Below are 15,256 nucleotides of genomic sequence, written 5' to 3'. Positions count from 1 at the left end.
GATCTGGAGCCGCAAAAGGAATAGGGCCGTCAACATCGGGTTCGGGAGAAGGAGCCAGGACCTCCTCTGCGGCGTCGATCAATAGCCGCAGGTTGCTATGATCAACCATGGCAGAATAAACAATTTAGTATTAACTTAACGGCAAACTTTAAAAATAAACGTAAATTTGATGGTAATCGTATGAGCACCGGAAGAACAATGATTAGCTAACAATAAAGACGCAATTAAATAGAATTAATCATGTCACGTGACATGTCCCGGCAAGCCTTTACAAATAGGTTTAATTTACCCCTATTTTCATATCAAATAATAACAAACAAAGACAAAACCGGCCGGGTCAAAGAGCATAACTTGCGCAAAGGCAGCTTCCTCCCCAAAAATATTCTTTTTTCTCCGCCCCCTTTTATTACCACCCGGGTCAACCATTTTTCAAGACGACACTTTCGGCTTCTTTGACCTCACTGACACCTCTAGTGAATTCTTAAGTATTGCTGTCAAGTGGAATAAAAAGGGGAAGGGATGCCAAGGATGGATTTCCCGGGAACCTAGTAACAACAACAACGCACGCCTATAACATATGGGTTGTATGTTCGTCACATACTTTGATGTATGAAAAAGTTAATGCGTGTGTTTGTATTTGTGTTTGTGTGTATGCAAAAACTGGCCACCCAAAACTCCTTAACCTCCCCAATTTGCACGATACCTACTCTACCCCAATATTATTATCATCATTTTTATACTACTCAAAAATTTTCTAAATTCTTAGAAATGTTAAAGGTTAGATTGAAATTCAACGAATTTTTTCTACCCATATTTTTTCAAATTTTTAAAATACTTTAACAATAATCAAGTCCAAGGTCAATTTTTTACTTTCTGCTTTTGTCTCCACAAAAATTTCAATAATTTAATAATTCTTAAAAATGTCTTAACGATGCCCCGAATTTGGAGATCGACTTTACTACTACACAAATAAATTAATTAATTTAGTTGACACAGTGGGTCATGACTCGATAATTGCTACAGATCTCTGATTAGCAAAGATCGAGTCAAATATAGCCAATTATTTCACCTGGGAACCCCACCTCTAAACCCCCCCCCCCCCGTAAACCCACCATTGGGAAACCAACGGTCACATGGTCACACCGTGCTCTTTGATGCTTGGATCTGGTGCATGACGCCTTTTTCAGGATAAGGACAGCACGGTGTGTGAACTAACCAAATGGCATGTCGGTCCTATGGACCATAATCACAGCAGTGATTGGTGTGATATTATCATATTATCACAACCACGACATCCCCTATAGGCAACCAGTCGATACATGATATATGGATGCAATTATACTTTAAGTATAAATTATAAATTATATTGTAAATTGTAATAGTATTTTTTGTAAACGGATGGAATAACAGCACGCACAGTGTTTTTACTCGATCCGTATAGCCATGTGGCTATTTTCCATTGCAATCATTGTATTCTTCTGTTTTTCCGAAATAAATTATTATTATTATTATAAGTTTTATCACTTTCGCTTACTCCGTGATTATTATTAATGTGAGACTATAGGGTATTTGGGATAAAAATTTACTTTTGGGTAGTAGTTCACTTATACCTATTTGATATTTTTTTGGATAAGTTTCCAGGTTCAGGTGCTGCAGGCTAAAAGGTAGTTTCTGGACAGGTAAAAAATTGTAAAGAAAATATAAAAATCGGCTTCCAAGTTCAGGTCCTACAGGCTTTTAGGTCCACTCTGAACAGGTAAACAATCAAATTTCTTATATGAAGAGGTCTATTTATATAACAGAATATGCATTTATTTGGATAATATTAACATATCGGGATCCAAGTTTAGGTTCATTCAGGACATGTAAAAGACTCAAATTTCTTATTTGAAAAGTTCAAGTTCAGGCCTCCAGGTTTTCTCTGGACAGAGACTACATGGAAGCCTGCAGCACCTGGACCTGGAGGTCAATTGAATTTTTTCTTTAGGTATGTAAATAACATCTAAAAAGATGCTTATGGTGTTTTATAAACTAACCTCTAACTACATAATTAAGAAAGGGGGGAGGCGGATGTGCCTCTTTTTGAAACCAAAAGTAGAACGTGCATGATCTCATCCCATAAAAGAGTTACATAATTTTGCACAGCAGTTGCTTTTGTGGAGAAAAATATGGAACTATGAATAAACGGCGGTGGAACCGCCACTCCCGCCAAAAACCGCCGTTTTTCCGACGAATTTTTTTGCCTTTTCTTGCCATAATAGACAATTTTCAATCATATGAGATAAACTTTTTTTTCTCATAAATTTCGCTTATATTTTCACTTGACAATTTAATGAGAAAAAAAGTTTATCTCAGATGATTGAGAACTGTCTAATTTTGCGAAAAAAAGCAAAAATCGGCAGGAAACGGCGGTTCCACCGCCACTTCTTCACAGTTCCATATTGTTCTCCACAAAAGAACTCTTGTGCAGAATTTCAGAGCAGTAACTCTTTTATGGGCTGAGATCATGCACGTTTTACTTTTCGTTTCAAAAAGTGGCACATCCGCCTCCCCCCTTTTGATTTTTACCTGCCCAGAGTCCACCTGGAAGCCTGCAGCATCAAAACCTGGAGGTCGATTGTCATTTTTTCTTTAAACATATAAATAGCATCTATAAAGATGCTTATGTTGTTTAATAAACCTCTAACTCCCTAAATTTAAAATTTTTATTTTATTCGTGTCCAGAGTCACCTGGAGGCCTGCAGCTCCTAAACCTGAAGGCCAATTTTATTTTTTCCTTCAAATATATAAGAACATCCAAATATAAGCTCATTTTGTTTAACAAATATACCATTAACTGTTCAATTAAGGGAAGTTTTATTTTTACCTGTCCAGAGTCTGCAGGACCTTTTATTTTTTTTTCAGTTATGTTATTGTCATCCAAAAAGATGAATATTCTTTTTTATAAGTTGACCTCTAATTCTTTAAATACGAAATTTGAATTTTTTACCTGTCCAGAGTGGACATGGAGGCCTACAGGACCAGAATTTGGAGGCCGATTTAAATTTTTTATCTTCAGATTTGTTAATAGCATTCAAAAAGATGCATATTCGATTTTATTAGTTGGCCTCTAACTCTTCAAATAAAAGAAATATATATTACTTGTCCAGAGTGCACCTGGAGGCCTGCAAGACCAGAACTTGGAGGCCTATTTAATTTTTTCTTCATTTATGTTAATAACATCTAAAAAGGTGCATATTTTGTTTTATAAGTTGATCTCTAACTCGTCAAACAGAAATTTTTTTTTTTTATTTTTTCAGATAGCCTGCAGCACCTGAACCTGAGACCTAGCCAAAAAATGATTAAATATATGTGAAATACTAACCAAAAGTAAACTTTTATCCTAAACAACCTAAAGTCTCACATTAATACCTTGCCTAATAATCACAGAGTAAGCTCCTTATATGTGAAATTGCCTTGATAACAGCTATGCTTTGAGTTATTATTGATGATGTATATTCTATGTATTACTATATAATTCTAAGTCCGATACTATATCATACTATATGAGTGAAAAAAAATATACTATATATACTATATGGATTTTAAAAATATACTATAAAAATACTATATTTTTTTTGTTTTGGAGTGGTCGCCCTGCATTTTAAATTTAATTTGAAAGCCATAAAAAAAACTAAAAAATAATGCTTCTGATAGGTTAACCAATCGAGTTGAAAGTGTTAGTAGTTAAGTTTTGTGATTTTTTGTTTGGCTTAGAAACCGATAAATATTAAAATTGGTTCTTAGTCATACTGTAAAATCATGTACCTAGACAATTTATTACGAATAGTAAAATAAAAAAAAAACATAAGATTAATACCAGTTAAAATAGCCTGGGCTTCCGCACACTAGGAGCTAACAAAACCGGAATTAATCCTATAATTTAGTTTTGCTATTCGCGGAAAGCTGTCTATGATACGATGTGATAAAATACCTCATCACTTGACATAAAACATTAGCCAACACAACAATAAAGAGGGAGGGGGGATTTTAGGTTGTCCACTAGCTGCAACATTTTATACCAGATGAAATATTATCTATTCTATAGGTACATGCATTTTTATTACAATGAATTGTTGAATTAATTTTCAAATTTCAGATTATTTAAACATTAGTTAAAATGCCAGAAGAAGGAGGAACCCGTGGCAGTCCTAGTAATTCCAGGTAAAAAACAGGACCAAGATTGTCGCGCCAAGTCTTATGCTACCGAAAGTAACAAAGTGTCCAACACTCCCTTTATTATTCTACTAGCGGCTACGCCCCTAGAGGCTTCTAGTGGACTATTTCAACAAGCCATAAAAATATTTATCGATTATCATGATGTTTATATTTTAAAAGTGTTTCAAGAATTTTAGTATTTACAGTTTACACATGCACTTGAAAGATTTAGCGATTCTCATTAAGATTTAAATGTATTTTTTTCAAGGTTTTTATTGTTTAAAATTTTTTTTCAATGTTTCCCTAGGATTTTTTTCAAAATTATTGTAAGAAAACAAATCTTCGAACCCAAAAAAATCCTCCAATGAAAACAGTTTTTATACCTAGTTAATATTTGATTAATGCAAATAAACTTATTGTTATTCAGGACTAACAGTCTACCAACTCAGTTGCAAGCATTTTATCAAAACCTTCACAGAGTCAGAATGGAGTTGGACATTGAGAAAATTACAAGACACACCATGGCTACTTTAAAGTAAGTCAACTTGAACCTTTGTCGTAGCTCAAAACGTAGCGCATCTGCGCGTCGTTGGGTAGGTGATAGGTTCGAATCTCGGCCAGACATCGCGTCATAACTAAAGACATTAAAAATGGTTCCTACTGATGCTATGTCAGGTGCGCAACATAAATAGTTAGGGTAGGAGGAATGCTTTGGTCCATGGACAGGCGTAATTCATTACCAGGAACTATTAGAACTTCTCAGACAAAGGTCATGCAATGTAAGGGTTGTTTCTCTTTTGGATGTTACTTAACCAAACCTAATATCCTTGGGTGTTAGAGTATTGCATCCCATTACAAGCGGATAATGCTCTGGATTTCCTAGATAATCACTTAAAAATCGAAGGAGAATTCTGCCCTTACGAGGTAAGGTTAAGTAAACATGAAGTTACAGGGTGGAAGGACATAAAAGAGTGTATTGTGACACACCACAAAGCAACAGTGTATGCACATGACCTAGACCATTTTCTAGGCGAATAGGATCATTTTATTGTCTCGTAAAAAAAAACTTTTTTTATTGTGCCACCTTTGAACTTTTTTTAAGCTTTCACATTTTCAGAAATTCACACAAAATTTGCATATAATGAGTGTAAAATGCAGGGAACTAAAGGGATAAGACAATGGTCGATAAATTGATGTACATTCCCAATTATGTTACATGAAATAACCCCTTCTGTAGATTACAATTATTGATTGCAACGTTTGGACACTCAACTTAGTGCTTAAAGTTGTTTTGTCAACGAATAAGAAAACGTTATTATAAATCTTTGGTGACTAGTGTGATAAACTATGTTCTCTTCCACCCTGGTTAAATGAGATGTATAAATAATGTGTAAATCCCTCCTGGGGAAACTGGTTAATTATAAGTCATATTTCATACTAGGGTTAGCAATCCGGATCCGGGATCCGCCCAATTTTTGGTCAATTTTGGAAACCGTATCCGGAATCCGTTTTTTAATAGCGGATTCGGATTCTTAATTGGTAGGGTAAAATTAGCGTCTTGAGTTTTTTCTTTCAACTACGCCTTTTTGAAGGCAAAGATCGTCATCATTATATATAATATCTTTTAAAATTTGGTTCTATTCTCGGAAGTGAATTATAGAGAACACCAAGAACATAAATTTTTAGGACACATTTATCAATTAAATTTTTTAGACGGATTCTTGTAAGAATCCGAATCCAGATCCGGTCCAAACATTTGACGGATTGCCATCCCTATTTCATACATAAAAGTGCATAAAGATTCCGGTAGGGAGGAGACATTGGGATGTTCATTACCCAAGTCCCCAAAGTTTTATAATAACGTTTTCTTAATCGTTGGCATAACAACTTTGGGGACTTATATTGAATCTAAGTGTCCTAACGTTTCATCCACTAATTGTAATATAGTACAAAAGGAGTAATTTTATTTATCATCTTTGGGGCCGTACATCAATTTATCGGCCCTTGTCTTATCCCTTTAGATCCCCCTGATAAAGATTCTTTACCATTCTCCAAAAGAAATACGAAGATTGATAAATGAATGATTTAGGGAATTCCACTTGAATCTTTTTGAAAGATTATTGGTTAATATTTGTTTCACTTATTTTAAAGCTACAATAAAACAGAAAGAATATTTATTTTCATTGGTTGTGTCTAATCCCTATGCATCAAATCTTGTTAAAACATTTTTATCCTAATTTTTGCTCATATTGATGTTTATATTTTTTTATTTTAGATTGTTGATTTTCTTCGATATCTGTTACTTCATAGCCAGTATAGTTCTAGTTTGTGTCGGATTCTCAACTAACACACAGCAAAGGGTAAGTTTTATAATAGGGTTGCTCCACTCTATAAGGGGACTATGCACGAACGAGTGCAAGTTATTTTAAGCATCTTCCAGCATGAATATTTTTTAGTCTATATAACTATTAAAACCTAGTATATTCAGGAAAAAATACTCAGGTGTAATGCTGGAAGGTGCTTAAAATCACTTTATCTTGTTCGTGCATAGTCCCCTTTGGCCTCTCTGTCTGTACATCAATATTTGTAACGTTATAGCTAGTTTAGTTCTAGCATGTATGGGTTCCTTAAATAATAAACAACAAATGGTAAGTTTTTTAATAGGGTTGTTACTAAATTGCTGGTCCTGTCAATATATCTGATTTATTACCTTTTAATTTTGTATGTCTTTATTCTCATTTTGTAACAAAAAATTGTTTTCCTGAAACTCAGCCCAACCCAACTATTTTTTAGCAGAGAGAGGGGACCACGGGTTGTTCATTAAACTAGTCCTCAATGTTTTATAATAACATTTTCTTATTCGTTGACTTCAAAACTTTGGGGAGTTTAGGTATTGAATGTTTATTGGTTGGATCATTAAGTTAACTGTTCAAACGTTTTATCACAAATTTAAATGTACTGTAAGGGTAATTTTGTATATCATCAATTGTTGGGCCAATGTCTTATCCCTAAAGATCCCTGATTTATTGGCATGAAGTTGTATAAAATATGATATGACAGGATAATGCCCCAATGTAAAATTCTCACATAAAAGGTGCACAACCCTTGAACCTGAATTGAAGGGTAGGGGCGCATGCAGTATTCATAGACGGGTAAATCAGAGATAGAGAAAGGACAATGGGCTGTTTATTACACTAGTCCCCAAAGTTTTGTTATAATGTTTTCTTATTTGTCGGCTTAACAAACTTTGGAACTTTTTTAAAATGTTGATTGGTTGGTTCATTAAGTTAATTGTTCAAACGTTTCAACCACTAAATATGAATTTGTGTGTCATGATTGGGGATGTACATCAATTTATCGGCTACTGTCTTATCACTTTAGATCCCTGTTTTCCTACCATTGTAAGCTTCCTTGTCTACGCCTTTATAACTGAGTAAGCAAAAGAAAATGGCTTCCTCAGATTTTATAATCAATTCCAATATTTCAATGGATCATACAAGAATTAATTTTTTTCTCGGAAATTTGTTTTTACTTAGTAAGAGATTTATGTCTGAAAACTTTTATAAGCGACTGTTTTCTATATGTAGTGTACCTAGCGTACTTTTATTTGTAAAAGATCACTTTACTCGTTAATTTATAATATACTAGAGGCTGCGCCCCTAGAATCTAGGGTATATATTCAAAGGGATATATATGGAAAAGCAGTAAAATAGCCTGAAACCTTACCTAGACTTATTTTTTAAAAAAGAAATCTTAAACTATCTCAGGATCTTTAAGAAGCTTCACTATAAAGGATAACCATATCGGTTCAGCGTTTAGCCGATTCTTCGCTACAGTCAAAAGAAGCTTACTACTTTATATAATAGGATTTCTCGTTACAAGATTTTTATAGGGACAATTTATCCTGTAATTTTATTTGTTGTTTCTTTTAATACCTGTTTACCTATTGAATTAAGAAAAAGATATTAGGGTTATTTATTTTTTTTTACTTCCCGCAAAAAGATAAAAACTTTCTAAAACTAAAATAAATCATCCATCTAATATATCTCTTTATTTACCTATATTTTTGTTGAAATATCAAAATTCAAGGTGTAAAATTTAATATTTTAAGGATGAAACATGTGTTAAAAGATTAATGATAAAATACCTATATTGTCATATTTCACCAGAAAAAAATAAATAGAACACGATTGAAAATAATATCCTTGAAAAATTGTCCAGTTGTTAAAAATACTTCATAGTAGATTGTCTGTATAATATAAGCTTTAAAAAAATTAATTTTTTTTTGCCTTATCTACAAATCTATTAAAAATCGGACCAAAATAACCAAAGATACGAGGGGGGGGGGGGGGGATGAGAAAAATAGCTAAAAAAAGCAGTCCGACCGCCGGCCATTGATATTTTACAACTATTTGTGCTCCATAATGATGGAAATGTTGACAAGAAGAATCAGCCACCTATCTTAAATAGCAGACGAGAAAATCACATAAGTCCCACTTCGTGCCTTACGGACGGACATGTTGAACTATATAGTAGCTTCGCTAGGTACTAAAAATTGGCGATATTTTTATGAACATAATTCCAATTACAAGATTTTTTTTAATTTATCATTTTTAGGATTCTTTGACAATAGCAGGAGGAATCCTGGGACTTTTCTCAATCATTACATTCAGTTGCAACAGGTATCTTACCTTTTATTTATTTTAACCTATGCATATGTAGGCACAGGGGGTCCTCAAAGTTTTTAAAGAACGTTTTCTTTTTCGTTGATTGAACAACCTTGGGGAATTTTATTAAATTTTTATTGGTTGGTTTATCAAGTTGAGTGTCCAAACGTTTTAACCTTTAATTATGATATATAGAATGGGTAATATTGTTTCTCATCATTTGTGATGTACATCGATTTATCGGCCTTTATCTTATCCCTTTAGATCCCTGGAAATACAGAAATTTCGCCTCGTACAAATCTGAAATTCTTTATTTTTTTTCAGTCTTGCTGTTCACGGCCTGCGTACCTGGAAGCGGCTGCTGCTGGTGCCCTGGCTCATCTTCTGGCTGGTCATCCTGGGCACCCTGGTCTTCCAGCTCATTACATCTGTATTCTTCAGAACTGGACACCATAACATGCCTGGATTTCAACAGGTAGGGTATAGTTATTTTAATTATGCTTTGTCAGACGTGTGAGTACAGGAATTTCTTCGCCTATCCTTTGGTATTTTTGTTTGATTAGCCATAGTTTCTTAGGGTTTGGACCTGACTCCTGGAGTATGTTGAGACACTTTTGCATAGCCACCGGGGCCAGTTTAAGCTCCACGTTCAAGTATGACTTGACACTTGTCTCATGAGAGCTCCTCGTTATTACCTCACCCTCGCCGGTTTTGAGTATGGCAGGTGTCCCAGATTAAGTCACCGTAATGAATGACACTCTCCTCAGAGGAGCCTGGGATTAAGGGAAGTGATGGAATTATACACTTGATTATTAGGCATCCAAACTACATAACAATCTCCCTTCCAACGCAACTGGGGGAGGTTGCGTGAATACACATTGGAGAATTCGAGACAACATGTTGTGATTGCAACATGCATGGGTTTGAACTCGAATTCTCATCACCGTAACTCAGTGCAGTACCACAGAGCTACGGCTACGGTATAACATATTTTGGATCATAGAAAGTAAACGAAGTAGCGGGTTTCGTCGTGATTTTAATTTACAGGGGTAAATTTGTGTATCGTCATTAGGGATGTAATTCAATTCATCGGCCATTATCTTAAATGTTTTTTTCTTTCAGGCTTTAGAACTGATCTTGTGTTTCTGTGTGTTTTCTGTGTGGTGTAATATGAGGAAACAAGTTGCACTTATGGCCCATTCTAGAGAGGAGTTACAGGTAAATATATATAGTAACATGATGTCTGTCTGTCTATCTCTCTGTCTGTCTGTGTGGTGTAATATGAGGAAACAAGTTGCACTCATGGCACATTCTAGAGAGGAACTACTTGATTATACAGATGCTTCGCTCATAACATTGTACCTTGTTGTAATAGGAATAGGTATCCTAAATCAGATGAATAGGATATTATTCATAACTTACATTAATTTTTGATTAAAAAGTGAAAAATAAATCAGCATGTTTAAATGGACGTCCGGACCTAAATCGTACCTACCTAATTGTTATGGGAATCATCATGCAAAGTTTGAAATCGATAGGACAATTCTAACCTGTAAAAATTAACGAAAAGAGCTAACTGTCTCGAACTAAAAAACAAAAAAATCATAATTCAGGGAAGGGTTTAATATATTTTTATTTCAGAGTGCCTTTAATGTGGACAACATCACCATAGCCCGTGATCTCTTTGCCTCGACCACCACCTCGGGACAATCCAGAGTTGATCCCGCCAAAGATATGCCGCCCAAATACGAGGACTGCACTGACGCGCCGCCAGCCTACAACGTGGAAACAATGCAAGTTGTGGCGGGAAACAGTAACAGTCTTAGCGCAGATGCCGCGCTCCCAAGCTATGCAAGCGTAACTGCGGTGCTGACTGACAGTGGTGTGGCTACTACAACTGCGGCGGCTCCCCGCAACAACGCGACAGCTACCGAAACTGCGGTTGTTATGGCAAGTAATGACGAGCCCGCAGTTTTGACTGTTACAATACCTAAAGATAAATAGATTAAAAATGTAAGAAAACCTAATATGAATGAAAAGGGGTAGTTCCATGGAAAGCATTTAAAAATACTAGTTATCTACCTACTTATTTCCTACTTTAATCTTGTATACCTATGAAATGTGTTTTAAATGATTAGAATAGGTATTTTTTACGAGTTAAGCTTTTTTTCTGGAGTTAACTTATTTAACTGAGACAAGTTTTCAATTAGCTGAACTTATTTCATAATTTCCATGGAACTATTTACCCCGTAAATTCATTTGAACATGCAATTTAATCACAAAACTTCTTATTACTTAAGAAAATACCTTAAATTTTTGTGTGTAAAATTTTTTTAATACAATAAATCATATTCTTTTGATTTTTTATGTATGATATAAATTAAATATAAGTGTACTACCTAAAAAAAAGATAGTACCTATCAACTTAAAGTTTTGGCAAATCTGAATGTTTTTCGTCTTTCCTTTTCTATTCTAGATCTGGTACTTATTATTAGGGTTGGGCCGGATATCCGGTTTGGCCGGTTATCCTGCCATTTTCAATATCCAACCGGATATTGAAATTATCCGGATCTCTGGCCCTACTTATTATGTTTTCAGTTAGAAGGCATTTATTATAATATTGTAAAATTTTTGTTCTTTATTGTGATACCTTAACTAAACATTACATACATATTACATACCTACTTATTTTAACTACTTATGATAATATATGAATATGAAGAAAAACGGTTTGGCCCCTCAACTTCCGTTTTCATAATTTTGAAATACAAGTTTTAGATTTTTTTAGATAGCAAATTCGACATACTACTTATAGAAAATACACATCACAAAAACTTTATCATTAAAAATTACTTTTTTTTCACTGGCAGAAAAGTTGGAGGCAATGGGCTTTTCTTAAGATGATATATCAAACTATTAAGATATTTGAATTAGTGATGGGAATCCGGATCCGGAATCCGAATCCGGAATCCGCCCAATTTTCGGCCAATTTTGGAATCCGAATCCGGATCCGGAATCCGTTTTTTATAGCGGATTCCGGATTCTAAATTGGTAGGCTAAAATTACCGTCTTTTTTCTTACAACTCCCTCTGTTTGAAGGCAAAGATCAAAAAAAAAATTTCTACATAACAAATTTTAATAATTACTAATGTGATGTAAATGTTTCAGTTATGCTGGAAGTCAACACTTTAAACAAATCAAGGCTTTAACCAAGTAACATAGTGATAAATTAACGAAAAAAGCTATCCCTCTGTGACGGACGGCCTTTTAAAATACTGCTAGAATCCGGAATCCGAATCCAGAATCCGCCAAAAATAAGAATCCGGAATCCGCAAGAATCCGTCATTTTTTTTGACGGATTCCTTCAGAATCCGGAATCCGAATCCGGCCCAAAAATTCGACGGATTCCCATCCCTAATTTGAATTGAAAAATTTTTGATATGTTAATAAAAAATATTAAGATGTTTAGCTGAAGAAAGGGGCTTACGTAGCTTGATTTAATCTCCACTGTCCTCTCCCTCCCCGAAAAGTTTAAAGTTGCTAGAGTAAAGAAGAATTTAACTTTGCCTTGTTATCCAAACTTTCATATCATAAGATAATTCAGGAAAAAGAGGATAGGTCATTGGATTTAAAAAGTAAAAAATTCTGTTTATTAATTCAGGGAGTGAGGTGACAATGGGCTGTTTATTACACTAGTCCCCAAAGTTTTACAAAAAGTTTTCATTTTCGCTGGCATAACATCCTTGGGGACTTTTATTAAATTTTGATTGGTTGGGTCATTTAGTTGAGTGTCCAAACATTTCGTCAGAAGGGGTAATTTTTGTATCATTATTGGAGATGTACATCAATTTATCGGCCATTGCCTTTTTATCTCTAAATTTATTTAGCTATCCCTGTATCTCCAAAACAAAAATATCACATATTTCCATTTTTTTTCTTAAAATATTTTCTTTTTTATTATCCTAAAGTATAACTTCATATTTATATATCAATTTTTTATGAATATATGCATTGTCACGTTAGAATGTAAGATCTCGTGTTTTTTTGTGTTTTTGTTTATAAAAAAAATTAAGAATATTTTGAGTGATTTTTTTCTTGCCCTATCCATTGGTTTACTGGGGAAGGTCCACTGAAGATAAATTATTTTTACCCCAATACCTTGTGTATTATTTACAAAGGGAAAGTCTATCTTCGTTCACCTATCCTTGTCTACTTACCTATAGCAAATATTGTCAGAAAAAGCAAAATATTTTTTTTTTGAAAAATCAACTTATGTAAAAAACACTAAAATGTTATAAAATTGGAAATATTCCAAAATAGAATAGCTATAATATTGTATAAATGTACAGGGAGGGAGGGAGGGAGGAGACAATGGCCTGTTTATTACAATAGTTCCCAAAGTTTTATGACTACGTTTTCTTATTCGTTGGCTTTGGGGACTTTTATTAGTAGGTTCATTAAGTTGAGTGTCGAAACGTTTCAACCACTATTTGTAATCTACAGAAGGTCTAATTTTGTGTATTATTATTGGGGATGTACATCAATCATCGGCCATTGTCTTAACCCTTTAGATCCCTAGTAGATGTATGTAATACCTCACTTTTTATACACACTTCAAATTTTTTACATCACCCTTTATAAAAACTTATTGATTTTGAAATAATAATAAAACTATGTAATTTTTAAAAAAATTCATTATGTTATAATTTTCAAAAGTTACCCTTATCAGAGAAACAGAGATGGTTAATGGAATATAATTTAATCTCCCTACTTTGGGCTGTTACACAATGCCAACTTTTTCCAGTATTGCTTCAAAACCGATTAATATCCACTGGCTTAGAACTGGTTTCCAGCCCTACTGAAAGATCATGTATAGCATCGTATTTAAGACAATTTTCCACAAATATTAAGATAATATCATAAAATTAATACCAGATTTGTTAGCCTGGTTTTAATCTTACAATTTTTCATTTTAATATCCATGGAAAGCTATCTATAATGCGATGTGATAAATAAATAACTATAACCGATTAAAATTTTTTAGGAAGTTTAATATATGTTCCATTTACACTGAAAATAAATAGATGCAAGCAATTATTTTTTCTTGTAACATAATATTCCTGTGATTTATAATTATGTGCCTTAGTAATTTGATGGGTGGGGGGACGATTTTCCACGGATTGATTCCCAAAGTGACTTCAAGAAAGGGTAAAAAATGACCTTTTTGTAATGTAGACTGGCAAATATGAATAGCAACCAGATAGAGAGAGGGGACATTGTGCTGTTTATTACACTAGTCCCCAAAGTTTTATGGTAATGTTTTCATATTCGTTGGCTCAATAACTTTGGGGATTTTATTGAATTTTGTTTATTATCCTTGGAGATGTAAATCAACTTTTGGACCATTGTCTTATCCCTTTATGACACCTGTGTAGCTACTGTATTTAAGTTAGCCTACATTTTAAAAGAGTTTTTTTTTCTTTCCAATTTTAACTGAAAAGAAATATCTCCCCCCCCCCCCCCCCCACCCCATGAATTAAATAGTAATATATGGATGATTTATTATTATTATTATTAATTGTCTTTAAAACACATCACTGTATAACGAAATAAATATTATTAAATGTTCATATGATTTTATTTAATGATTTGCCTGATGAAACTGAATATGATTAGATAAGAGAGCGGTAGGTTGCGGGTAAAATCCGTAAAGGTTATGTGGTTTAAGTAAAAACAGTAGTACAATGGTAAAAAATTATGTTAACTTTTTAAAAAAATTGTCTATAGTTCTTTTCAATAAGAAATACACATATTTAGTGAATATTATCGTTCCACTACTGTTTTTAAGCCTTAAAACTCGCACCTTTACGGAATCTTAGCACAACTTATCTCCCCATTTGTTATGATCATTAGCTAAACAAATTTGGTATGTCTTGAGTAGATACTGTTTGACTCTTTTTGGTTATTTCTTCTGTAATTCACGGAACAAAGTAAAAACATGATATTTTATGTAACATCCGTATAGAAACATAGATAGGTACCTATGATTCAACTCTAAATAATCAGGGAGGGAGGGGACATTGAGGTGTTAATTACACTAGTCCCCAAAGTTTTGAAAACTTTGGTGACTATTATTTAATTATGATTGGTTGGTTCAATGAGAGTTTAATCGTTTCAACCACTAATTGAAATTACAAAAATTTTGTGTATCATCATTGAGGATGTACAACAATCTATCGGCTATTGTATTGTCCCTTTATATCCCTAGCTCGTCTATGAATCATGATTTCGAAGCTGCGCGCTTATCGATGGGAAAGGTGAAATTGTGGTAATACGACACCCAGACGGACAGGCCGTTTACAGAGTTGCTTCGCTGTGACTTATGATAACAA

The 15,256-nt window shown here is 33.9% G+C and overlaps 2 protein-coding genes across 5 annotated transcripts in view; both read left to right on the top strand.

Annotated features, from left to right (window-relative positions):
• LOC145305445 (uncharacterized) overlaps nucleotides 1–15,256 on the top strand; it is a 344,737-nt gene that overhangs the window by 192,943 nt on the left and 136,538 nt on the right. The gene's annotated exons all lie outside the window — the stretch shown is intronic.
• On the top strand, nucleotides 4,078–14,492 carry LOC145305481 (uncharacterized). 4 transcript variants are annotated; one of them, XR_013874602.1, is made up of 8 exons: nucleotides 4,078–4,203; nucleotides 4,625–4,732; nucleotides 6,473–6,557; nucleotides 8,815–8,879; nucleotides 9,189–9,339; nucleotides 9,987–10,082; nucleotides 10,506–11,345; nucleotides 11,463–14,492. XR_013874602.1 is itself a non-coding variant. In XM_080147103.1 (7 exons), exons 1-7 carry the CDS (start codon nucleotides 4,160–4,162, stop codon nucleotides 10,866–10,868), a joined length of 912 nt encoding a protein of 303 aa, XP_080003229.1. In that variant the 5' UTR covers nucleotides 4,078–4,159; the 3' UTR covers nucleotides 10,869–14,492. The 4 variants fall into 4 exon arrangements, 1 of the variants encoding a protein (XP_080003229.1); XR_013874601.1 differs by having other exon boundaries at nucleotides 10,506–11,360; XR_013874600.1 differs by having other exon boundaries at nucleotides 10,506–11,593; nucleotides 12,833–14,492.

The sequence above is a fragment of the Acartia tonsa genome, chromosome 2 (assembly GCF_053477335.1).
Source record: "Acartia tonsa isolate MP-2025a chromosome 2, ASM5347733v1, whole genome shotgun sequence".
NCBI lineage: Eukaryota > Metazoa > Arthropoda > Copepoda > Calanoida > Acartiidae > Acartia > Acartia tonsa.
This window is presented reverse-complemented; position numbering and strand designations above follow the sequence as displayed.

Excerpts from the sequence above, each read along its gene's own strand:
- LOC145305481 (XM_080147103.1), top strand. The coding sequence starts at position 4,160 with ATGCCAGAAGAAGGAGGAACCCGTGGCAGTCCTAGTAATTCCAG. Across the intron at positions 4,733-6,472 it reads CACACCATGGCTACTTTAAA|ATTGTTGATTTTCTTCGATA; the intron begins GTAAGTCAACTT and ends TTTTTATTTTAG. Across the intron at positions 9,340-9,986 it reads ACATGCCTGGATTTCAACAG|GCTTTAGAACTGATCTTGTG; the intron begins GTAGGGTATAGT and ends TTTTTCTTTCAG.